Here is a 27070-nt window from a genome sequence, read left to right as displayed (position 1 = left end):
CTCTGTCCACACAGCTCCTGATGAAAGAGACACACTTTGGCCTCAGGTAGGATCAATACTGAGCTGGAGAGCTGCTCTCCTGCTGCTGGGTTTGTTTGATTGTTGTTGTTGAAGACCGATGGGGCTTTGTCTTTGAATATAACCTTAAAGCTCTATTTCCTTTTTACAGGTGAAACATTTTAAATATATTTTACATTTTAAAAAAATGTGTTAAATGGTTCACACACCCTTTGATAAATGCATATGATTTAGATAACACGCACACACCCACACACACCCACACACACAATAAATTACATTTATCTTCACAGGTTTTTTCTGGTGCTGTTAATCTCTTAACTATTTCCTATAGTTAACCACAGAGCAGATTGATTCACTCCACTTGAAACAGCAGCATCACCTAGTGGACACAGTCAGGACCTACAGGAGAAGATGCTTTGCTGTCAGGAAGGCCTGGTCAGTGTTGGCTGATCCCAGACACCCTCTGTCCACAGAGTTCACCGTATGTTGCTTCCATCTGGCCACAGATTCATTTTGCCAAGATGCAGGACTCAACAGATGTAAGAACTCATTCATCCCTGCTGCCAGTGGCCTTTTAAATGACTTAATGTGATATGATCTTTTTGTATTTATTGTTGAGTTTTCTTTTTTGGTGATTGTTGCCTAATTTGTAATGTGGTTGCTGCTGGCTAGTATAGATACCTTGAACCCTGAAGTTGGAATATCGGTTTTACATGATTGCCTTCATTCACAAAATGTTACAAAGGCAAAATAGAAACATTACAACATGCATAGAATTGAGTTTGTGTGTGTTGGTGTGTGTTTTGTATAGTAATTGGTGCTGCACAGCTGAAGGTAATCACCCAGTCATTCATAGATGGAGAACAGGTGTTGATGTGTGAATTTTCTAAATACAAGATTTTGATTTTCCTCATACACCACTGCAGTTGATCATTTCTTTGGACTTTATTTATTCATTGCATAGACTTAAAGGTTGTTTAATTTTGTAGAGCACCACTACCCTGGAAAAAGCCATTTGATGCAGTGTCGCATCAATATAATTAAAGAACATAATAGTGACAAATTACATTTTTAGATGAATCCAGTGAATAATTTTAATATAATTCTGAGTACTAAGGAATACAATTTTATAACACAGTGCCCCCAATTATCTTCCACACATGAAGCCATGTCAAATAACCTGGTTTTATAAGACTGTACCTCAGGGAGAACTAATCCTTTGACAAGTGTGGGGTTTTATTTTTTAATATGATTCTATGACCAGAGGATTTCTTAATATCAGTGTTGTAAAAAGTTCCCAAGAGTCATACTTGAGTAGCCAATAAGTAAAGATATCATGTAAAAATATTACTCTGGTAAAAGTGAGAGACACACATACGAATAAGTAATGAATAAAAGTCATAAAAGTATCTGATATTACCTGCACTTAGGTATCAAAGTAAATTGTACATATTTACAGCTATGTATATTGGAATGCTTTTTTTTTGTGCTTTTTTTTAAAATCCAGTTGCTTATAAAATTAAATTCATTTAAAAAAAAAAAGTGCTTCTTTGGCTTCAGCATGGAATCAGCAAAGTTAGTACAGTAGTAACTAATAAATGATGTGGAGCAAAAGCACAATACCTGCCTCCAACATATAGTGGAGTGAAAGTATAAAGTAGCAGACAGTGGAAATACTCTACTACTATAATACGCTACTACAGTAGTACTAACTTAAAGTACATCAAAATTGTACTTGAGTAACTGTATTTACAGTAGTAACATTACATCACTGCCTAACATAACATACTTCAGTGAGTAAAAAATAGTTTAAGTAATTTTAGATAATATTTATTATTTAGCCTACTTATTAATTGTACACATACACACACACACACACACACACACTATTATTAATAATATTCATAATAAGTAGTGTTTATTCGTATTATTATAAAACTAATTAGTAGGCTAAATAATATATATTGTTATTATATATATATAATACTAAACATAACGGAAGTTTTCACCATAAAGTAGATGAATCTTAGACCATGAGGTCTTGTTATGGGAAATGAAAAGCCAAAGCTTCCTGGGGGAAAAAAAATACAACTCCCACAATGCAACAGGATCAGGCGATATGAAATTGGGAAAGTACGGAACTGTCTGATTGTTCGCCTTTACTTTCGTTTTCGCTCTTTCTGCTGAGTAACTGTGAGTATGTCTCCGTGTCGTGCATTGGTATTGAATTACACAGAATAAAGAGTTTATTATTTGTCTCCCTCCGCTGTACTGACGTTTAAACGCTTTCATAAAACTTAACCGAGCAACTTTTCCCTCTGCAGAGACGACATGGCTTCTCTCGGTATTGGCGTCGAGTCGAAGAAACAGGTGAGCACGAGTGACTGCTAGCATGATTTAAAAGTGTCGGATGTAGCAGCCTTTAATCCTGCTTTAAACTCCAGACACCGTGCTGCTGTGTGAGTGAGGCTGACAGGTGGTGTTCAGATAACCGACTGTTTGTTCAGATAAGTAGACAGACAGCAGGGGTCACTCAGGTGAGCAGATAGTTATCAGGCAATTAGCCTCAAAACGGCCTGTGAGGATGTTCCCTCATGTAGACACAGCGCCTAAACATCAAGGGAACCAATTCATATCATCTCTTCTTTTGCAGGTGGATACCTTCTGCAAAAACCTCACCAAGGAGGTAATTTTCTGTGATATTTCCAGATCTTTTCCATCACTCCCATGAGTTTAAGTGTGTTATAAACATTGTTGATGATTATTATTTTCTTCCCAACAGGCAGAAAACCTGGTTTCATTATTCTTCCCTCAAAAGATTGAAGAGCTGCAGATTCTACTGAAGGTATTAGAAATACTGCTACGTGCTCAGGGTTTCAGTTTTCCATCTGACTTCCTGTTCCCTGACTAAAAACACTCTTTTACAGTGATCTCTCTTGAGACAAAATTTCAGCAACTCATGCTCTGTCTGTAATCTGAGATCCGTCTGGCATGTAAGAGTGTGTGTCAGTGCCAGGGGAAGGTTGTCAGGACCTGTGTTTTTCTGTCAGACGTCTTTCAGCTGCGATGACCTGGCGTCCCTGAAGGCCCCGCTGGACATCCCGATACCAGACCCGGCTAAGGAAGAGGCCAAACGCAAGAAGAAAGAGGAGGTATGTCTCACGATCAGCAGGGTTGAGGCAGAAAATGTGATACAAATCCGAATAAGTGAGCAGAATACTTTTTCTTTGTTTGAGTACAGTTGATTCTTTTATTTTGCCATTGCCTGTAATTTCTCTCTACTTATGTTTAATTATATATTTTTTATTTCTAGCTATGTAGACTGTCTAAGTGTACAATAATATGGGCTTACACTCACTCAGAAATTTCAATTGGTTGCAGAGGGGTAGTTTCATAAACCGATCAAAATAAAAGTTGTCTCATGTAAACAGTATAACCTGAACCACCTGTATTTGTTCTGCGCATGCCCACCGTCTTCACATAAATGGGTAGTGATGTACATACAAGATGGTGGCCTCTTTGCTGAACTGGTCTACTGCTGAGAGTCTGCTCTTAACACAAGCTTAAAGGAGACATGTTATGCTCATTTTTAGGTTCATAATTGTATTTTGGGTTACTACTGTTAACCTCTTCTAGGTAACATGCGTTAATGCTCAAAAACACATCAGTTTTCTCATACTGTCCATTACTGCAGCACTGTATTCCCTCTTTGTCCGAGACGCTCTGTTTTAGCTCCTGTCTCTTTAAGGTCCCCTGTCTGAAAATTAAGTCTGCTCTGATTGGTCAGTTCGCACATGCCTGAGCCAGCACCACTGACAACAACAGAGCAGCTGTGCTTAATAAATTCTTACATCTGTGATAGCGGACTGTGATGTCACAAAGTCACAAAATTACAGGCGGGACAACTGACGAGGCGTTTCAGGAGTAGTGTTTTCTGTGAGAAAGAGGAGCTTCTGTTGGTGCAGACTCTGGCCTTTTTAATAATAAATATATAATATAATAAAAGAATAAACCCATATAACATGCTGAAGGAGAAGAAAAAAACTTGAACATAATAGTTCACAACACAATAACAGCAAATACTGCGGTGAATAGACGAAATTTTGGGTCAAATGCTCACAGTTGAATAAAGTTCATTTAGTTGTATGTTAGCAGGATGAGGACTTTCTTATTTGTTAAGTGCCAGCGGAGCTGCTGGGTTGAGCTTGAGTCTCACCAGCCATCGGGAGCACAGGTACCTCCACCCCCTCCTAATTAAGCTTCCCCGTACCTAACCCTCACATTTCTTCAGGAGCAACTGTATAAAGCCTCTCAACTGGGAGCCTCAGCCACGGGTTTATATTTAGCGTTTCATAAATATCGAAACACAAGAGTCCTTTGTTACCATGGCAACCGATCGCTGTGTAATTTCCGAGGACTGTTTTACAAATTGGCGAGTGGGCCTTTTTATTTTGGGTGATCTTTCAAACGCTCGATGTGTTTTATTTGGCAAGAAATCACATTCAGGTTATTCTTGATTGGACTAGCGCTTAAAAAAAATACCTGTTTGGGAGATGGAAGTATCCTGCAGACTGCAGTGCAGCGCAAAATCCTCACTGACGTTAAGATGAAAGCAGAGAAGTCACTCAAGGATAAGGATTTTTTCACTCCTTCTTTTATGCCGTATTTATACAGATGTCCCCTCTATTTTAGCAGTTGCTGCCACATTGCACACATTGATTTAGAGGAGGAAAGAGTGCAGCACTGCCAGTGTCGCTAGTTTTATGTGGGGGGAAAATGGGTTGAAAGAATATTTGGCATCATATAGCAACTCTTGGGAACAATCTTGAGTCTGTTAGAGTGCATTCAGGAGCAGGGACTGCTGGAAGTAGGTTACATTTCTTATACAAAGAGAAAAAAATCCATCGTTTGACATCTTCGGGAAAAAAAAATCACGTGGGTGAGCTGTCTTAGAGATTAATAGGCAATGAAAACTCTTTGACCTGCTGCCTTCTGTTCTTATGTTGCAGAAGGAGGCGAAGGAGGGTAAGAAAGACAAGGACAGCGATAAAGAAGACGAAGATTCAGGTAAATGAGGAGACTGAGAGGATGATGAAGCAACATACTGATTGAGAGTAGAAGAAATGATTGTCAAGTACTGTACAGTAACAACCCTGGGTTTTGTGTGATTGCAGTCTGTACAAAAACATGTTTGTTATGTTGTGAAGAAAATATAAATGAAGACTGGTGTCTAAAAATACTTATATGCCAGTAAGTTGATTAATTTCACAAATCTCATTATCAGAGGTGAACCATGACAATAATTTGGCAGCTACACTTCTAAAAACAATGAATATTTATTAAAAACATTTTAGCTGCCAGATATTATTGCTTTTCCACCTATTCCCTAACCAAAAACATTGAAAAGGAGTCCAACTATAATTAAAGAGAACACCAAACTGTTTTTGTGTGCGTGTTCTAAATTAAAAAGGAAATCCCTTTACAAAGCAGCCCAGGTGAAGCCAAACTGAACCAGAATTTTCTGATATGGTGACTAATGTTTGGGGATGTTTTGTCCACCAGGGCCCCCCTGTGGTCCCATCTCCAGCAACGAGCGAGTAGAGAGTCTCCTGCGGGAGGTCAAGCCTCAGATCCAGACACTGAAGGAGAAGCTCAACACGGTCAGTGAAGGAAATCAGTCTAAATGTTAATAGCTTTTCTTGTCTAGTGTACAGTATATGTAAGGAATGGCCTGTGAGTTCTTCTCATGAGCTCACATGTTTCAACAGCTCTGATAAATGAACTCCCTTGTGATCATGGTTAGACCTGTTTTAAATGGGGATGTGTTGGGATTTTAATAACAGCGGTAACTGTCAACACCGACGAACATATATATTACACAAGAGATGTTTAAATTCAGATTTTTCTGGCAGGTGTCGATGTGGGTGCAACTCCAGGTCCCTAAAATTGAAGACGGTAACAACTTTGGAGTGGCTGTACAGGTACTGATATTTTGGTGGATCAGTACAGTGGTTCTCTTGTTCTGTTTGTTATGAAGATGTTTAGACATCTCTCGTGTGAACGTTGAGTTTAATATCTTTGTTCTTGTGCAACAGGAGAAAGTGTTCGAGCTGATGACCAACACACGCACCAAGATCGAGGCATTCCAAACCCAGATTTCAAAGTAAGAGCCCACAACAACGTAGTTAGTTTGTTTTTTTTGTTTTTTTTTATTATTTGAATGATTAAAAAAAAAAAAGATGCCGTCACACAAACAAGATGCATCGTCCCTCTCCACCCACGCAGGTTTTGTCAGTTAGTTTGGGTGGTTTTGGTTTTCAGTTTCACATGATCAAACAGTATATGTTTATCAGCATCATAAATGTGTTTTTCACACCACACTGAAGCAACAAAACACAAGTGTCATGGACTGTACACACTTAAAGTCCTAAATAGAGATGAAAGTAGTCCATATAATTGATGACACCTTTATTATGGACTTTCAGACTTTACTTTGTTCATGCATCGGTGCTCTCCCTGTGAAATGCAAGGCATTATAAAGTGAAACTATGTGACTTTATGAAAAATTACATAATACAATCTTCCTTTCAAAAAATTTAAGCTGCAGCCTCACTTGGTCCATTATGACCAGTAGCTTATGGTGGCTAATATTAGCTGATGTTAGCGAACTTATAGGCAGAATTGATTGATTCAAAGTTGGCCCCTCCTCCCACCCTCACACACTGTGTGCTGTTATTGGCTGCCCAAAGGTAACACACAGCCCACACAGGAAAATAAGCAGATAAATCACTGTAAGCTTTAACCTAACAGCACACTTCTAGTGGGTCATTCGTGGTGATTGGGCAGCATTATCTTTGTAAAAGTATGTACATTGTTTTTTTTGGAAAATCCTACACATTCTGCCTTAAGGGAAATATTGCTTTGTAACAAACACTTGTAAATTTACTGACTTTATTATGCTACAACGTCTCAGCATTAAGCAAAAACCCATAACTGCCGTTCAAAGTTAAAGTCTCACATAAACAAAAATGGACTGTGGTGATCTTTGATATCAATGTTCCAGCAGTAAACCAGTTTTGAGGTAAAGCGTGGTTTAGAAAACTGCCAGTTGTTGCACCCTGTAGATTTGTTTATCTGTGGTATTGAATTCTAACCTATTAGTGCTACTAAAAATATATAAAGTTTATATCAGTTTCGTGTCTGTCGGGACATCATATTTTGTGAAATTATAATAAAGCTTTTGTTCAACCTGAAACTGTGGTTATTGTACTGTGAAAATCTCATACTGTGCCAACCCTAATCACATTTTAAATAACTTTTTGACATTTATTGAGACACTAATGGTCAGGGAGTAACATATCCTGTATGCGACTGTAACTTCTCCTTCTTTGGTTCTTTAGATATTACAGTGAGAGAGGTGACGCTGTGGCCAAAGCCTCCAAACAACCCCATGTGGTCAGTATCTCAACAGAGAGGTTCATTGTAACACTTTCCTTCTGTGTGTATATTTGTGTTTTTGAGTTTTAATGGTCACACTCGCAGTGAGAGGGTAAATTTGGATAAAAGTTGTGGATGTTCGTCAACTCTGTGTTGTGTGCTCTCTGCAGGGAGACTACCGACAGCTGGTCCATGAGCTGGACCAGTATCAGTACTGCGAGCTCCGCCTTGTGGTCCTGGAGATCTGCAGCACATATGTAAGACACCTGCACCCTGTTGTTTACTGTTGGGTTATATTTGTGTTAAAAAATGGAATAAAGTCAAGTTTGTACAAACATTTGAGACTGCATACATGTAATGTTAATAATGTAAATCACATATATGAAACTCCATCTGTTGTACCCATGCTCTGTGTTTTGAATAAAACTACCCAGACACCTATAAAATATTCCAGCCGTGTCCCAGCAGCAGGGACGCTGGCTAAATGGAATCCATTCCTTCTTAATAGGAGGGTAATTAAACTAATTGCTGCGCTTGTGTTAAATTGATTGGCACTCCATCTCCCGTCCATTAATCACTGTTTGTCTCATTCCTGTGGCTATTGTCCTCCTATGTTTGATGCTGCTAATGAACGAGGCGGTACAGGTGATGATGAAAGGAGCTGTTTGACACGATCACAGCTCTGTTTCTGGCCATCTCTCTCTTTTATTACCGCCTCTAACCTTTCTGTCTCTCTCGCTCGCTGTCTATCTTTCTTATATCTTTCTCCCACTGACGTCTCTCTTTGTGTTTCTCTCACCAGGCTGTGCTGTTTGACATCATTAACAAGAACTATGACAAGATTAAGAAGCCCAGAGGAGACGGCAAAGCTCTCATCTACTGAGACCGACTCATAACACACTCGCAGCCTTTCTAATATGATACAAGCAGTGTAGTGTGACACTATTATCAAGTAACAAAACACCTGCTCTGACAGAAAAGTCCTCTTTTTCATACTGTGCATTCATTTTGGCTCCGATTACACAATAAAGCAACTTGATTCTGATAATTCTGTGCACTTCTTTTGTCCGAATGTCAATTTAAAATGTGGTTTTGGACTAACATTGGCCTACATTGAATGTCACCTGCATATTCATATGTTACAAAACTTCTGAGCTTTTAAAATCACAATCACGGCCCTAAATCATCATCTACTGTGGGTTTCATACTACTGAGGCTGTTTATCGATGTCTGTGGTGGTAAAAAGTCCCTCTCCTGGCAGACCAGGACCGCTCCAGCTCGATTTGACTCTGTACAATCCCTGATAGAGGCCCCTCCATCCCAGGTAGCCCAGAGCTCCTCCCAGCTGCTGGGAGGGGAACTGGGGGAAGTGTGCGAGCAAACACAGCAGCAGGAACATCCAAACGGCAAGTAGAAGCACACACAGAAGGAAGATGAACCTCAAAGGGCCTCCAGGCGACCTCTGCAGAGACTTTGCTTGAGCCAGGTGATCGCCAAAGACAGACATCTCCTCAATCAGCAGCAGGCAACACAAGCAGAGGATGAGGACTTCCTGGGACACTTCGCAACCTCTCCACATCATCTTGGCTTTGAGGCAGGAGGCCTTGGTAAGGTCTTCATGCAGGAGCAGCAGGGGCTGTACTGCGGAGGCAGCGCCTTGGATATCCTGAGCAGGGGTCATTGGTTCGTAACAGGTTCCTGCAGCGTCCTCCAGCACGGTCAGGAGACGCTGACAGCACCACCAGAGCAACCCCACCAAGCCTATCCGAGAGAGGTGTCGGAGGGAGAGGAAGAGGGAGTGATGGGCGGACATGGAGAGGAGGAGGACGAAGGAGCCTGTGAAGGTGTAGGTCCAGCCCCAAGTGGACTTCAGGAACTTCCTGTGAGGGAGTGTTGAAGCAGAAATCAGTGAATGTGCCATAGGACTGACCCACAGAGCCATGTGTGAGGTTGTTCTGGGCTTAAACTTAGTAGTTTTTTAAATCCACTTGCTCTGCAAAAGGATGAATGATTGCTCCGCTAATGGCTTCACATCATGAGTTATATAACATCAAAACACATTAAATAACCTCACAAAAATGTGTGGACTCAGCAAAGCCTCAAGGGTATTTAGTTCATGTTCAAACTTGTATTAACTTACTACGTCCCTTTACAATGTACAGTAGGAAAGGCACCAATACAATATACAGTACTATTTTAATATATCATATATTTGATAGATATTACAAATTGTCAGGAAAAGATTTATCTTGAGCAAACAAGTTATAACAAAGATACTCTTTCACATCAAATCACTACAACCATCCCATACAGTAATTATCACTTTCCTGTCGAGATCATTACATAGTGTGGGATGATTGTTGTAACTGTAATTGTGTAAAGATGAAAAATCATACTGTAAAAATATAAAGGGCATGTTTAGAGTAATGTATACTATGACCAAAAGTATTTTTTCAGATATTTGATACTTTTATTGTGTAAGGAGGAGACGGGGAACAAGGACCAAGATAAAACAAAGGTCGCTGATAGAAGTTATTAACTTATACAATAGAGAGGAGTCAGTCAAAGTAAGCAAACATTAGCTAGCATGAGCCTTCATAAGCTACATACCAGACCAAGTATGGGTGTAGGAGCAAAACCTCTGAGTGCACTGAACTGAACAATGGTGCATTTCTTGCTAATGAAATCAACTTTCCATTTGCGAGTTATAAAATTGGTTAAAATGGGTTTAAAAGGTTGTGTAGTCTTGCTTCAATGCGTACATTAACTTAGATCGGAATCTGTAAAGAATAAACTAATTATTACGATTCATTGTTTACCTTAAATAAGTGATGATATACTTAAATAAAGTGAGGCTATACATTGACTGCAGTATATTTAGTGTGAAAGTATAATTATAACTTTTAAATTTAATTGGTCTTTAAAAGTGCAATATGTAAGAACTGGCCACCTGTCAAGTCATACTCCAAACAAACAGGGGGCAGTATATCACCAGAGCAACTGCTAACTGTAGCTGCCTTTAGCTAATAAGCTTAGTTCACTGCGCAGTTAGCGGCTAGCGGAGCTCGGAGCATTGTGGGGGTGTTGGTGTTGTTTACACTGCAGGTTTGGACTGCCAGCATGAGGATTATGGAGCTCGTGGCACTGGAATGGAAAACAAAACTGGAGCTGGGTGAGCAGGCAGCGTAACCGGGCCTGACCTACAATTGGATTATCATCTCGAGGTACAAAGTGGTATTAAGAGACAGGATGGGCTGGGGCTAGCTGGTTAGCATGCTAACTTCGATAGATATCTCTGCAATACAATACACAGACATTGTCAAAACTTCTTCACATTCTGTTGGTAATTTTAGTTCATTGTTGGTCATTTTTGTTTGTTTTATATGAATTCTGACATATTGCTCCTTTAATGTGAGTTTAATGACCTTTGGGCTCATAATGACAAGCATTCATGACAGTTTTTAAAGGAGCACAGAGGTCCAACTGAAAATCATACAGCCGCTTTATTAGTTCCCGGCAGCTAGCTATAAGATTTCCATTTAAAAGCCTAAATACAACAATGACCTTTCTTTCCAGAGCTCTCACCTGTACAAGAAGTTGTTCTTATTGGCGAAGATGCTGTACTTTGACACCCAGAAACTCAGCACAGGACCAAACAGAACCAAACCAGACAGCATCAGGTGGAAATGTCCTCTGACCAGGCTGCTTCCAAAGACTCGGGCCAGTAAGTTTGTCACAAACACCAGAACAGCATTCAGGAGCCTGAGGATGAATTTTCCTGGCAGTATCAGCTCTGCAGCTATCTTGCGTAACTTCTCCAAGTTGATCTCAGGCGTGGGGCCATTTGAGGAGTTTTCAGTCTTCAGATCCATGCTTATCTATTCCGTTTGTCTTCCTGATGATGCCTTTTGTAGTTTTAGAGTCTCTTCCCTTTGGAGCCCCTTTGGTGGAGTCTAGCCTCACTTTCTTTTGTCTTTGAAAGGCACAGCAGTTCCACTCTGGCAGCCTTTCCACTTTATCACTGTCAGACGTGCAGGAGGGCACATGGTTTATAAAAATACAACCCCTCTGTCCCCTCTCTTCTCAAAAGCCCTCCCCCTCCACAACACAGACTCAGAGTGTAGACATGGTATTAGCTGCTGCTGTAACTGACCCCATTATTCTCCAACAATGATCCAACACATTGTGAATTTGATCCCTTTAGATGGCAGCTGATGAAAAAATAAAACTCACTCTGGGGCTTGATTTTAAACCTTAAATCTTACATAATGGCTTAAAACAACTACTTTGCAATCAGACTTCTGGTTTGCTGCAACTTTGTTCAATTACATTTGCATGTAGCATCAAAAAAGGCCTGTCTATTCCTGCAAAAAGAGTCAAACATGTAATTTGGCTCCTTCTTTGGTTCTTCTTAAGTCTCTCCATTCTTAGAATCAGCTGTTCGAGCCAAAACTAATTTAAGTTATAAACTGTTGCCAGCCCGCATTTGGCGCCCTGAACAGCTGCGTTTCTCACAGCACTTTCACTCTTTTTTTTTTTTTTATTTCCAGGCCCACTCCTCAGGCCAGAGCCTTTTAAACCTCCCCGACTCTCAGAGCCAAATTGAGTAAATTTAGTCTTTCCATGGGATTTATGCTCAATAAAACAAACGAGAAGTGTTTTTACAAGCAAGGACATCCAGTCCCACTTCTAATATAGTCTCCACACTAACAGAAATACTGCTGGAGTCCATGTGTGAAAGGTTTTTTTTTAGTGAAACAGTTGTTACATAATAAAATGTAAGGAGAGTAGCTGTTGCTTTCTTCCATTCGCCTTCTCAGTTATTCAAATGCAAATTCCCAAGTGTCCTTTTTTAATTAAAAACTACTAAACAGTAATAGGACAAGCATTTTTTGATTACTTTCTGGATCCAGAGAACTTTTTCCTGAATTGTGACCTGAATTCCTTTCAATGAAACTGCAGATGACAGATAATTACTTCCACTGTGTCGGTGGCTTTTTTTTTATAAGAATCTAATTTGTGTTAAGTAGGAACAGGAATTGCAGCCAGACATGCCAAAGAATCTCTGCCTAATTTTAGACCTCTTGCTGCACTGCTGTTGTTACAATGACCTTCAGGCAACTTTGCTATTGCTCCTGCAGCTAATTGCACTGTTATGTGCTACTGGTAAATGCACATGTTGCAGTTGTGCTCACCACATTAAAAGAAACTAAATGAAAAAGGATAACTTTTGAAAACCATTTTGCCACTGAGGACCATGTGATGTGCAAATGGGCACTTATCTCCACTTAGTTCACTGTTATCAGGATATGAAAGTGTTGCATTGTCTCTGCGGCCCACTTCCGCATGTTTAAAGCCCGATAAAGCAAATTTAAATACGAGTAACAGGGCTTGCCATCAACAGCAGCAAATACTCAGTAAAAAGCTTCCGCTTGTAAAATTTTAAGAGAGGTTTTATTGTTTCTGTAAAACAACAGAGAGTGAAATTTGGGCTTTGATATAAACACCTGAAAATTGCATATACAGATCAGTGTGTGAGTTTTGATCCACGCTCACATCTTCAGTCCCTTCATCAAGCCTCAACATATTATGAGTCACATTCAAATCTTTTAAACAGATCACAGGTTTATATTGGCCAACATAATTCATCTTCTTGTTTCTTTTTTTTCAATCGACTCAGGGCTTGTGTTTACAGAGTTGAGTGCTGACCTGGGATCAATAACAATACCTCAGACTATGGCTGTGTACATACAAGGATTGCCTTCAGACTTAAGGTGGTCCAAAGAGAACTGAGTGTAAAATCACTCTGAGTAAGACGGTGAAACTAGCAGTACATTTAAGCATCCTGGTCTATGTGGTGTGCTAGAGATAGCCGACATAGGAAGCCGACTACCAGAAAGTTGCCCTTGAACAGCGGACCAAGAGGTGCACCAGTGGAAAGCTCAGGTTTAGGAGTTGTGACTTTGGGTATGCTGGGTGTTAAAAGGTGAACTTTGTGCGTGACGAAGACCCGTGAGTCAAAACTGAGCCGAAGTCAGCACGCTGATAACTATACGAATACACTCCCTGAACACACATACCATGAAAATACTATACATTTATACAGAATCATCATCCTCAGTTTCTCCCTGCAATATCCAACAATGATTTTTGTGTCACTAACTTATCATTACATTTCCATATCTTATTAAGTAAGTGTTAACAGGACAAATTCAAAAGGTTCGGCCTGTTGACGCAAAACAGTGAGGCAAAAACAAAAGAGGAACAGAAGTAGGCCATCTCACTGCGCCCTAGTCTGCACATGACAACGTAAGGCTATAATGCCTTCCAAATGAACACTTCACAACCAAGCTATAATTGTAATCATTAATATCCAGCATTGAATTTTAAAATATTTAAGTCTCTCCCGGTCCTTTTGAGCTTATTGTTGTCCTGTGTCAGGGCCAGCGTCGCCCCTTCTGTTGTGATGTCACTTCCTCTGACATCTTTTTCCTTTGTCTTCTCTCACCGTCTCAAAGGTGTTTCACCTGTTGTGAGTCTCTCTCCCTCTCTCTCTCCTCCTCTAGAGGATGCGTCTGTCTGTGCTCCCACATTCGCACCGCTCCGTCCCACTGTGGAGAAACAAAGGAGGACGAGGATGAAGGTGAGAGCTGAACTGTCCTGCTGTTTTTAACATCAACTCCATGTGATTACCTGTTATAAGCAGAACACATCAAATTCTCCGACTTCATTCAAAAACAACTTTGGAAAAATGCTTTCCTTCAATTTAATGTCACATTTATGAACTTGAGCTTTTTCACTCCAGCGGAACAGTTTGCATTAACAGCACTCACAGAGCTGCTGACGATGTTGTCCTCGTAAGGGTGCCAACTGACGTCCCTCACACACGCGTCATGGCCCGACAGTCTGGAGACCACAGCGCCCGTCAGCACGTCATAAACTGGAGACACACAAAGGATTCAACAGAATTAGCTACTTGTTGGCATGTGCTTTGTATAACATCCTCATACACATCAGAACTGTATTTATTCTCCGTGTAAAAATGACGACATTGGGTTAATTGGTTTTGAACAAGCTGCAAGCTCTGTGGCTGGAAAATGAAGGCAATTAAGTGCCAAAAACTTCCTCGAATGGCTACTTGAGGCTGGCCCAAAAAGTGAGTCGATCCCAACGGACGACCATTTAAAAATACAATTTACGGCTTGGTACAAAAAATGGTTTTGGTATCTAAAGATTTTTCTAATTTTTCTAATTACTCCATTTATTACAACTGTATCAAGAGGAATATTTATTTAAAATTATATTAAGGCTTAAAGTTCTGCATAATTAAGTGCGGGGGAGCTTGCTTGACAGCAACATAGAAGATGAAGAACAACAACAACAAGACGAAGAACAAGACAAAGAAGCCAAAGAAGACGAAGAAGAAAAAGACAATGACAAAGAACATGTAGAAGAAGAAACACAAGACAAAGAAAAATTACGTAGAATAAAAGGAGATGAAGAAAAAGGAAGAAGGGTAAGATGAAGAAGAAGAAAACCAAGAAGACAAAGAGTAAGATGAAGAAGCCGAAGAAGACGACGAAAAAGAAAACCAAGAAGGACGAAGAAGAACACAACAAAGAAGATGAAGAAAAAGACGAAGAAGACAACAAAGAAGAAGATGATGAAGAAGAAGATGAAGAGAACAAGGAAGAAAATGAAGACCAAGATGAAGAAGAAGAAGGAGTTAAACTTTAGGAGTTAAATTTCAGGCACTGCCAAGATAGCGACGGCTGGAGCCACCACACTGAGCATCAGATTAGGCTCTTCAGAAACCTGTCGCTGACGTCACACAGACTGCGACCATGTTTTATACAGTCTATGGTGCTGACACAAAATAACACAGGCACATGGTGGCACTCACTGATGATTTTGCCAGTGGAGCAGCCAGAGTAGATGAACCTCTGTCCAGTGCTGAACTCTGGAGAGAACCGGCAGCGGATGAGGGTGTGCAGAACGCCATGACCGCGGTAGGTCATCACAGAGGTGTCGCCTGTTAGCTTGTGTCTCTTCAGGGCTGAAAGGGACAACAGGGCCAGGAGGTAAATACACATAATACTTTCAGATATTAAGATCTTTAAGTCATAATTTAGCTCACATAAGTTTACTAAGTGACACACTGAATTAAATGATCCTAAACATGTAAAATCAGGTGTTAAAAAAAAAGGGGGGGGGGGGGGGTAAACTAGATATATTTTCTATTTTTAGGTTTCTCCTCCCCCCTCTCCCTGCTCCATCTCATTAGCTCCTATCCTTCACCTCTCCGCCTTCCCTCCTTTTTGACTTGCAATGCTAATCACTCATTTCTTTATGCATGGCTATACTACTGCCATATCCCCTAACCCTCACTACACATACACACCCACATTTCACCTCTCTGTCATTGGCCCTGTCTCCCTTCTTTTACAACATCATTTTATCTTTATCCCCTCCTCTTGTCTTCCTCCAGGTGACCTCTACCTCCTCTCCTCCCTCATGACTCATTCACTGCCAGTAGCTTCGTCTCTCCTCCTCCTCCTCCTCCTCCTCACCTCTCTGGGGAACCTGCTGCCAGCGGTAATCCCAGTTTTGTTGGGTGACGGCCAGGCGGGAAGCTGCCAGCCCCTCTTTGGGAGAGAACTTCCTGACGTCCCAAAGCTTGATGGACTGGTCCTTCGAGTTGCTGATCAGGTAGCGTGCATCACCCTGCCACAGTCACGACACAGGTGACCAAATTTTTAGAGGAAAACAAAACAAACCTCAGGGTTAGACCAATAAATTGGGTTAAAGATACAGTAAACTTGGCTAATAATGACATTTAATTAATCAACTTCCAACAAGCCATCAGTCATATTCAACTACCCGCAAGGATTTAGGGAGCTTTTCATTGACACATTGATAAAATACCAGCAGCATTCCTCTCTTCTCCTCCCCACCTTGCTGTGGATGAAGGTGATGCCGTCTCGGTGGCCGGCCAGCTGTCCGACAGGCTGCGGTCTGTCCTCCCGCAGTGTCCGTCTGTCCCACACCTTGCACAGCGCGTCGTCGCTGCCAGAGAAGAGCAGCTGGGACGAGCTGTCAGCGAACGCCACCGCATTCACGTCGTCCTCGTGTGCATCAATCTGATGAGACGCAAAAGAGAGTCAGTGTTGCTGTGTGGAGGGTGTGCAAGCCAGTGAGCGTGTGCGGTTTCCTTTGTGAGAGACGGTGTGTAGTATACATGCTTTTGTGAAAGCACTGTGTGCTTGTGCATGTCTGTGTGTACTTTAAAGTCGTGACAGAAAAAAATGCAATATGTAAGCTAGCCCAACGTTTCCAGAACTGATCCAATGTATTTCCAGCTTTAGTTAAAAGGCAGACACATTTTCTGTTATACAAATACATGATGTGTGTGACTACACAGGATGTATGTTTTAACTCAGCCACTGTATACCTCGGTCAGAGACTTTGTGACACATGATGACACATATTCTGCCATTACAACTATAAAAATAACAGCTAAAAACACTGACAGAGTCAGAGTCTGGTCTTTGTTATTATAAAATGAAATATAAAAAGAATAGACTAGAAAAAAAATACATACAACTTTACTGTAGTTTATTGAAATGTAGTTATTTATTCAACATCAATAAAGAGTGAAGATGGCGATGCTCTTTATGAGCCGTGGGATAGTGATGCAGGTAAGTCCCTCTTTTGTCCAGACTGAAACATCTGCCACAGACATTCATGTGCTGCTCAGGATGGATTGTAATCAGAATGTTCCCCTAACGTTTTATCTATAGACACCAGGTCAAATTATTTATTTGGTCAGACCTTTGATTTATGATCAAAAACCTGCAAAACTAATGATGCTGCCATCAGCCTCACTTGCCCTTCAATTAACACTGATATTAAAGATATGTTGAAATTAAGATGGTGACTGCACTTGCTAGAAATCAGCATATGAGCATCACCGTTGCAAGCATGTTTGCATGCATGTTAGCATTTAGCTAAAAGCACTGCTGGGCCTCAGCACAGCCTCACAGAGCTGCTAGCATGGCTGTAGACTCTTTAAGTCTTGTTCTGTTATTGTCAACAAATCCTCTGAAAAGACCAAAACAAAATTTTTCCTAGAGCCCAAAGTAATGTCTTCAAATTGCTTCTTTTGTCCAACATACAGTCCAAAACCCAAAGACTCTTCATCTACTATCATAAATGACAAAGAACAGCAGTATATCCTTACAATTAAAGGGGCACCATGCAAGAATTTTAGTTGAAAACCTTCATAAATCAAATTATCGACAGAATGTTAATGAATAGCAATTTTGACATTATAATGTTTATGTGTAGTGTTGCACAGATATCTTCTGAAGTTAGCATGCTAACCTGCTAGCACCAGCCCCTCCTGGGGCCACAGCCCCTGTGCTAGCCGTGTAAACAAGACACTCCCTTGGTCCCCAAGCTACCAGCTAACTGCACGGCTAGCTGAGCTAACAAGCTAACGGTAGCTACAGTTAGCAGCAGTTAGCAGTTACTCTGGTGATATGCTGCTCCTTTTTTGTTTTGTGTATCAATTTGACAAGTGGCAAATTCTTACATAATGCACCGTTAAGAAACTGGAACAAGAAAATGTTTATGACTTTCTTGCTTAATGATAACTGAAATAATTAATCAATTATCAAAATAGTTGACGGCACTAAAACAAAAGTAAATAAAGATTTGAGGACTATTTTCAACCACTATCTTGGTGCCCTAGAGGTTATTTACAGCAGACCTGTGTTTATAGGATCCACTCAAAATAAACTGCAGCTCCAATGTCATCTACTGTAATAAAGGAACACCAAGTTCACCAAGTTTACCAAAGTGGCTCACTGGTCAGTTTTTAGTAGTTTTTGGACAACAGTGGAGCTGAAGAATAACATAAATGAGACTCTGGCCACAGGCATTATATGTTAGCAGGATCGGTTTAATGTTGGTTTCGGTCTTTTTAAGGGATTTATTAAGAATAAGAAAAATATAGACCACCTTCAGACTTATCCTGGGCAGAAAAATGGGGAAAAGGAACAAGGTCAGACACACTGGCGCAGAGGTAATGAAACGGACAGAGTGAAAAAGCGCACAAGACAGTGATGAAGCAGATGGTAGAGGCCAGCCACTGACTTCTACGCAGAGGGGGGTTGAGGGAGGAGGGTTAACCCCCCTGTCCCGCAGCAGGGTTGAGCTAGACTGCTACTTTTCAGACGGCAGGGTGGTGTAAAACTTTATGTGAGCCAGCACACTTTCAGGTCTGCTAATGTCTGGCTCACCTTGATCACAGAATGAGGCACAAGAGGCGGACGCTACTCAGAAACAGGTACAAGCAGACCCACAAGCAAAAAGAGCAAATGCACGCTGACACACTGACCTTCAACGTTCGCTTATTCTGCTCAAGATCAAAAACGTACAGGCAGCCATCGTTTGCTCTGAGAGGAGACAAGAGAGAGAATGAACATATTCGCATTCAAGGTTTAAATTGAACTAAACCAATCATCCTTTATATTAGATATAGGTGTCTTGTCTTTTATAATAAAAAAAAAATCAACCTCGAATAAACAGCAGAAAAAGAAGAGCTGCTTGATTCCACATCTCTGAAAGAGACTTCAGTTCTGGTTTCAACTCTGTCAGCCACTGCCTTGAAACATAAGAGCAAATTGTACTCACCCTCCCAGGATCTCATTGCCATCTGTGGACGCAGCCAGTGAGAACACACAGAACCTCCTCTCATCTGGACTACAAAGCGCACACACACACACACACACACACACACACAAGCAGGTTAACACTACAGCAGTGGCACCAATATTGAATCACAACAACACTGTCTACTGCATGTCATCCCACACCAAAAAAGCTTGATGAAGGCACCAATCAACTCTTAAACAATGCTATTGTTAGGAGTGGTGTGAGTGTAATGGCAGCGCTTTGTTGAAATAATGAGCTCTCCAATTAGCAAACACACACACACACACACACACACACACACACACACACACACACACACACACACACACACACACACACACACAGAGCGAGAGGATGAATGTTGAGGTGACAAGTTCTGACAGCATCATTCATCCAGGTGGTAATGAAGGGAGAGGAGGGCCGGCCTGTAGGGAATGATAGATTACCTGCTCCGTAATGCTATAAGTTACTATGAGGGAAACACTAACTTGAGGTCCAGGGCGGTGTGGTTTTCACTGTCTCCATCTATACTGCACAAATGAACTGTGGGGAAGACACAGAGAGAGAACGTCTGAATACAACAACACATTCTACGAACACGTACTGGCAGAACACAACCATGTATTAACAGTCATGCTGCAAAAACATGCAACGATTTGATTTTCAGTGTTTTCTGAAGCTGAATATCACATCTTTGATCTGCTGGGCTACAATAGAAAGATACGTCGTTCTAGCTTTAGTTGATATTGCCTACCAACATAAAACTTAAACTGTGTCAGAAATCCTCATTTCAAAAGAAACACAGTAATTCACTCTATCTTGGGCTGTAAATTGAGATTTCACACATTCATGAATCATCAGCGTCATCACTGACAGGTGTAGGTTCAAATGACAGTATTTTATTGCATCTATAAAATGTGACACATACTGAAGCATTTTGGAATTGTTGGCAGAAAGAAGTTTACAAGCCATGGACATTACTTTTATTTTTCTATTATGGCCATTTTTCAGCTTAATCTGCTCCCTGTGCTGTTTGTCCTTTTCCCCCCTCCTGTCCTCTCTCACTCTGCCCAGGTATACTACATCTAATTGCTCAATGAGGTGCACCTGGCCTGGTAATGAAGCTTAAAAGCTCCTGTGCCGGCATCAGAAGAGAGCGGCTTCTGAAGTGGGGACTGTTGGTCTTGTTCACTCTCAGCCTCTGCCTGTTGTGTTTTGACTTTGTGTCTTTTTGGTCGTCTTGATTTAGTTTCCTGTTTGTTTTGCAACCGTTTCTGCTTTATTAGCTTAATATCAATAATATATCATTATCGTAATATGAGACTATATATCGTTTCACATTTGGGATATTGTTGTATCTTGGTATGACATAAGTGTAACCCTGTTCATGACTTTGAAGGCTGCATTACAGTACAGTACAGTCATTTTCTGACCTTAGGGCCCCTGTCCACTTTATATGTTTTTCCAGCAGAAAAGTGCTGGCAGGGCACTTGGGAGCGCTGGGTTGAAGCACTTGTGCTGTGATAGAAAAGATGCTGCACATTGGTTTTGACTGACATTAGCTAACATTATGGCAACAGAGGGCAGACTACACAGCTTACAACTGGTAGGGTGATAAAAGCACACCACTCAGTTTAGGATTTTGTATGATGTGCTCCAACAAATTGCCTTTTCTGTCTGATAAAGCTCAGGATAGACAGACACGACCAGAACAAGATTCTCCTCCATTTTCTTGGAAACCAGGGCGACAGGTACGAGTCGCACTCGATCTATTATATGATTGGTTGCCTGAAAAAGAGCAATGGTGACGACCCCAGTGCCCTTCTAAAAAAGTTCAGATTTTCACCTAGAAGCGCTCAGAGTGCTCTGAAAAAAGATGCCGGGCACTGCATACGCTCTCTCATCAGGAACAAGTGGAAAAAAAATATGCTTGTGCTCAGAAAAACACATTATGTGGACATGGGCCCTTACCAGAGTGTTGTACTTGTTTTAATACTTGCCTTTACTCACTTAGTCATCATATCCACATTACTGATGATTATTTATCAAAAATCTGATTGTGTGAATATTTTTATAAAAGTACCAATTGTCATCCCTACAACATCGACGCAAAATCAATATAAAAAGGTATTTAGTCAATAATATTGTGATATTTGATTCTGTCACACAGTCATAGCATTTATGAAGGAGGAGAATTCAAAATATCAACATATTTATTGTATACTGTCTAAAAATATCAATAGTATACTAAGGCCATATTGTCCAGCCATACTTTAGCCTATTGTGTTTTCTGCTTTCTTTTTCTTGGCACTGTAGCTCAGCTAACTGCAACATGCTTAAGTTACAGGGACAAGAGTTACTGCATCATCAGTAAAAGCCACATGTGGATAGTATGGATGCGTTTTAGGGGATCACTAGCTGTCCAAGCCATGACTCTTGCGAACAAAACACGTCACTAATTAGCATCATCGACTGATGACGATCTTACAGGTCCCTAGCCTTACTGTAGTCAGACCAGCTGGAGTAGAGCACATGTTGTGCGTCAGGGGTGAAGCAAACGTCCAGCACGCTCCAGCCCACATCACGAGCCTTCACTGTTCGCCGTAGGTGAAAGCGCCCCCTGGAGGTGTCGTATAAGCGGATGTTCTGGTCTAAAGCAAACAACAGAAAAAAGTTTAAAAAAATAATGGCTAGCTGTAATCAAAGGAATGAATGAACGAATTAATATGACATAGTGCTACTAGATTTGGTATTTTCTAAGAACTTTTTGTTTGTTTTACACAAATCTGATGGCCTTAATTATTTGGGGGACTAAGTGGTTTTAAACAAATGATTATCAGATCCGATTCAGTTCCTCTGGGTTCTCATCTTGGAACTTGGGGTTATTTACCTTGGCAGGCAGAGAGAAACATGTTGCCATCCTCGCTGTACACTCCACAGAAGGCTTTCTGCAGGTAAGTATCCTTGTGGGACACATGGTTTGGCAGAAAACTGCAAAGGAACAAGGGTCAATATAATTTGACAGTGACAGACAGGAGTGTGAGTAAACATCAGGTCATGTTGTAGATTTACACAAAAAATATACAGCAATCAGTCACATGAAATGGATCATAATGTGCCACTTTTGTGATCTAACTGATTCGCATTCAGTCTCCGTGTCACCTTGTGGTAGTTTGTTGAGAAATATTGGAAATGTGTAGAGTTTAAAGATCACTTACTGTGTGCGGATACGACTGCACTCTCCATGGGAAAAACTGGAGCCTCTACATCTGCCTTGTTCTCTCTAAACAGCAAAGAGTTCATCAGAGAAGAGAACATCAAACTGGTGAGAAACATCAGGAATTAAACTAGCCAACACAAACAAGTTAGTGACTTAAGTCATCTCAAAAAAATACGGAAAGAATCGGGTTGAAAACTTGTTATGCCAAAGTAGAGCTCTTAATTGTTTCAAAAATGTCTTGTAAAACTGGATGAAACTAATGAAAACAAATCATCATCATCTTGGGAATCTGCGAATTACATTCAAGCATTTTCATGCTATCTTATCTCTGTGGTCTGACCTCTGTTAGCATGTGGGTGAAACTGTGTCGGCCTTTCTGGGCGGAGGAGGCTGTGGCCAGAAGGATCTGAGTCCGGATCTCACTCCGGTCCACCTCATGTGTGTCAGGTTGGGTGTCCACTTAAAAGGCAACACACACAAATCAAACTTTTACACCTTGTTACATAAATTACATTCTGATTCAACAGTCCTGCATATTTATGAAAATAGAATTTTGGTCTTTTCTACAACTGACACAGTGACTAAAAGGACAATATTCCTACTAAACTGTTCACATGGCTATTGAAATAAATATTCTTCTAATATTCCTGTTTACGTGCAGCTCTGCATATTCAGATTAACGTGCAATAACGTGTCATGTCCCGTGACATACGTGTCTCACAGCTGGAACCGCTTGTACCATTTTAATTCTTTTGAGTCAAAATAAAATTCTCTCTTAGTATTTCAATGGTGGCAGACTTGACAGACCATGTGAGCACAACCTCTCTCTTTTATTCCTTCAAACACCTTCTTGAAAATGTCAGCATTGCAATATTTGTGCATAACCAAAACCTGATGATATCCAAGTCTTTCATAATGTTTAAACGTGGAAGTGGGTATGTTTCTCCTTGAGAACAGAAATGGGGGCTTTTCTTTTGGGCATGCGCCTCCACTTTTCCAAATTGCTGGCTAGTTGGTGTGTGTATCCAAATTATCCATGACGACACACAGAGCTGACCGTAAACAGGAAACAGGCAGTGTGTCTGTTTCCTTTTTACTGCCGTAAAAACCCCATTTGAGATGCATATTCAGATTTCAGTGTATACATTTCCAAAAAATGCTACTTACAGCAAATCACCCAGTCTGAAAATGCTACATTTGGAATAATTCCATATGTCCAAATGGAACAGGCTGACATGAGCCATATCAAATTTGGAAAAATAGAGAAATTTTAGTGTGCATGTAAATGTAGTCATTGTAGTCAATATTAATATTTTAATGACCATTCGTCAATCATTTTTTTGTTTTCTGATATCAAATGATACTGAGGACAAGAAACACAGAACTCACTATCGAAATTAAACTGTTAGTTGTTAACCAGTTTTGAAGGGCTTTATAGATTAAATTGTTGTACAAAATATTGAAATGTCTCCATTTTACATTTAAGTAAATGTTTTAGTTCAAACTGACCTTCACAAGCTCTCAGATGTGTTTGGCTGTTAAAACCTTATGTTTTCAGCAGAGGAGTGACGGCGAGGGGCTCTAAAATACTATAAAGTCAGATACAATATAGTTTGCAGTGAAAAGTGTTAGTATGAGGTTACCTGGTGGATTGTAGCGGTCCCCCAGCCGACCCTCCCAGGCTCCGTCGCTGTCCTCATCAGAGTCAGAGTATGACTGGACCAGCTGCAGCCCTGTGGCTCCACTGCCATGGACCAGTCTGACCTGGCCCCTGCACACACAAACTCACATCAGCCCAAGGACCAATCAGTCTAAATGGTGATACAAGACGATCAAATCAATCCAACCCTCTACAGCAAAGAGAGCACCTAAAAAAAGAATTTCAAGGAATAACAGGGAACAGTGGAACAGACATCTTAAATTAATAACACTTGAAATACTCATTCAGAAAACAAAGCTGCAAAGACACCTGCCTGCACAAAGGCTATTGTGCTGTGGGTAAAACAACAGTCTTCTGTTTTTCACGATGCAGCTCCACTGTAACAGATGGGGGATCAGTAGCTTGCTCCAGAGTAGTTAAATGTTAACTGAAGTGAGAAATGAGAGTGCTACTTATTCATTTCAACTCTTCCAGATCCTTGTACTTTCTACTACTGACTCCTCTTGCTGTGTTATCACTGGAGGCCACTGTCATGGATCAGATCCAAGTGCTGAAAACTATTCTGTTAGTTGTGGTTTTTGGTGTTATTCAAAAAATTCCCAACAACTTAACTGAATTAAAATCAACCTGGAATAGGGACGGGAAACTCCCAACCCCCACTCTAGTAACACTGGAATGTAATGTGATGTTTCACTTATTTGCTCTCTTGGCAGGGAGGTAATAACACTGTGAGCTTTCCCTCTACTTTGAGAGTATCTAATAAACTGTCACATAATAAAGATGTGACAAGCGTTACTTCTTTTCTATGGGCCTTTTGCAAACCGGAGCCAACATAGTCCAACGCCATCATGAAGTAAACTCTGTAGTCACACTCCCAGCTGAATGAAGCACCCGTCATCGAAGTCTAGGGCAGCAGCAAGCATCGAGACGAAGTTTCCTCTCTCCAGCCGAAACAGGAACTGTTACACCTTTTCATAACCATGACACTTTACAATCAAGCAAAGATCGTAGTTTGAGTAGTTACATTTGTTCTGGTAGTTGCCAGTCATGGAATGTAAAGTACATTTACTTGAGTGCAAATCTGAGGTACTTGTACCTTACTTGAGTATTTCCATTGTTTTGCTAATTTTAACTTCCACTCCACTACATTTTGAGGGCAAATTTTGTACTCCACTACATTTATTTGATAACTTAGGTTACTAGTTGCTTTCCAGATTGCATGCTACATCTGAGCCAAAGAAGTGAATTTTTAAATGAATTTATTTTATCAGCAATCGAATAAAAAACAATAATAATCAGATAAACGCTGAATATCGGATCCGGTAATTAGTAGACCAGTAGTAAACACAGAGCAGCTCCGTCACTGACTGTCTGCAGTACACACACACGCAGTACACACGCACCGCATATTTCTCCATAGTTGTGTCGCTGGTTACAGGCTGCGCACATACACACGAACACCGCATACACAGACGCACACACACCCCGCATTTCTCCGTTGTGTCCCTGCCTGCAGGCAGCGCACACACCTACACACACACCACACATTTCTCTGATCCGCTCGCTAAATAGTTAAAAAAAAAAACTTGCAATTATAGCTCTTTTTGCAACTGTTTCAGTAGCATGATCAAGGGCACACACTTGGTTGTTTTGCTGTTTCCTGTACGCATATATTCACACAAACATTACTCTCATTCACCGTGTGATGAAATGTTGCATGTTCATCTTATCATCTCACATTCATGAGTTTGACTGGCAAAACATGGGCGTAACAATTTCCTCTGCTAAGAAGAGCGTTTTGTGTGTTTTGAGGGTCATGTGATCAGCATAAAAATGCTTTTTATTTTCCAATTATCCCATTATCCAATTATCCAATTATTTTCTATTGTTATTTTGTTGCCAATTAACTTGTTTTGGATATGGGGGAAATTTTAGACAGCGGTGGAAAATATTCATACACTTACTTACACTTCTCTCTGCCAGATAATATTGTTAATTGTATGTTTTTATGTAAGTAAATATGCCCAGGGGAGGGGCTATTAGTTTAAAGGGGGTCATCTTGGCCTAGTGAAGTCAGTCTTGGTTTGAGCTCTCAAATTGAAAATTGTATTGCTTCTATTTATTTATTTTTTTTGCCTGTTTCTGCCTGGAAGATTCTGAGTTATCGTGGAACTCAATTCACCTCCTCAGTAGGTAAGCCAGCACTTCAGCTAAGTCAACGTCCTCCTCTGATGCCGGCTGTCTGTCCCCTTGCTGCCTGTCAGCCGTCCTGCGGCCTCGGCTGCTGCTGCTGCTGCTGCTACTGCTGCTGCTGCTGCTCTGGTTCGGTTCTGTTGTATCAGACTGCTCAGCTGGGTTGCCACTGGAAGAGCCCCTTCCACCAGACATCCCAGAACTGGACTGAGAGCCCATAGACTGAAGAGGGCCTGGTAGGGAGAATCATTTGACATTGAATGACAGTCTTAGATTTACCTGGCGGAAGCCAGGTGAACACAAGTACAGTGTGTGAGAGAGAGAGTGTGTGTGTGTGAACTGATCTAGAGAGGAAATGTGAAACCAGAAGTAAGGCAACAATGGCTAAAAACACACACCTGCGTTAGCTAAACTAAAATTAGTACGAGTTATTTGCTCTAGTCACTGTACTTCCACTTCTTCAGATCGACAAATGACGTGTTCGGCACAGAAACAGAACAGCACATTTGCCCCGTAGGTTAGCTTACCGTGATCAAGATAAAGAGGATGGTTTTGTTGAGCTAACTAGCTAAAAATGCTAACGACTTACCGTTTGACTGTCAAACGGTCTTCTTGACAGCTCGTCAGTCCAGCTCGTTGTCGTGTCGGTGCGAAGTTAACAATTTGCCCGACGGGGTGACTTCAACGGGGTCCAGCGTGTGACGTTCACCGCACGAAGAGGCAGAAGGTGTGACAGCACAGTGTTTGTTCAGTCGGCTAGCAGCAGGGCCAGTCCGTGAATCGCCATGTTGTTTACAAAAGTGTGAAAAAACCCTGCGCGT

The 27070-nt window shown here is 40.9% G+C and overlaps 3 protein-coding genes across 4 annotated transcripts; 1 reads left to right on the top strand and 2 right to left on the bottom strand.

The window, feature by feature from the left end:
• The first annotated feature begins 447 nt into the window (after window positions 1–447).
• On the top strand, window positions 448–8506 carry psme1 (proteasome activator subunit 1). 2 transcript variants are annotated; one of them, XM_073488208.1, is made up of 12 exons: window positions 448–560; window positions 2346–2391; window positions 2675–2707; window positions 2804–2866; window positions 3072–3173; window positions 5031–5088; window positions 5584–5681; window positions 5934–6002; window positions 6117–6184; window positions 7422–7476; window positions 7629–7715; window positions 8261–8506. In XM_073488208.1, exons 1-12 carry the CDS (start codon window positions 505–507, stop codon window positions 8339–8341), a joined length of 816 nt encoding a protein of 271 aa, XP_073344309.1. In that variant the 5' UTR covers window positions 448–504; the 3' UTR covers window positions 8342–8506. The 2 variants fall into 2 exon arrangements, with proteins under 2 accessions (XP_073344309.1, XP_073344310.1); XM_073488209.1 differs by lacking the exon at window positions 448–560 and adding an exon at window positions 2134–2214.
• Window positions 8507–8610: 104 nt separating this feature from the next.
• Window positions 8611–11330, bottom strand: fitm1 (fat storage inducing transmembrane protein 1). The gene is made up of 2 exons (XM_073488051.1): window positions 11044–11330; window positions 8611–9338 (listed from the first exon to the last, which is right to left on the bottom strand). The coding sequence occupies exons 1-2, from the start codon at window positions 11328–11330 to the stop codon at window positions 8666–8668; spliced, it is 960 nt and encodes a 319-aa protein (XP_073344152.1). The 3' UTR covers window positions 8611–8665.
• A 1560-nt stretch (window positions 11331–12890) lies between these two features.
• On the bottom strand, window positions 12891–27070 carry dcaf11 (ddb1 and cul4 associated factor 11). The gene is made up of 15 exons (XM_073488205.1): window positions 26839–27070; window positions 26239–26482; window positions 24040–24167; window positions 22737–22855; window positions 22395–22459; window positions 22067–22167; window positions 21681–21827; window positions 19665–19719; window positions 19156–19224; window positions 18860–18917; window positions 16413–16598; window positions 16029–16182; window positions 15362–15514; window positions 14292–14398; window positions 12891–14069 (listed from the first exon to the last, which is right to left on the bottom strand). Exons 2-15 carry the CDS (start codon window positions 26466–26468, stop codon window positions 13971–13973), a joined length of 1671 nt encoding a protein of 556 aa, XP_073344306.1. The 5' UTR covers window positions 26469–26482; window positions 26839–27070; the 3' UTR covers window positions 12891–13970.

The sequence above is a fragment of the Pagrus major genome, chromosome 19 (assembly GCF_040436345.1).
Source record: "Pagrus major chromosome 19, Pma_NU_1.0".
In the NCBI taxonomy this organism is placed as follows: Eukaryota; Metazoa; Chordata; class Actinopteri; order Spariformes; family Sparidae; genus Pagrus; species Pagrus major.
This window is presented reverse-complemented; position numbering and strand designations above follow the sequence as displayed.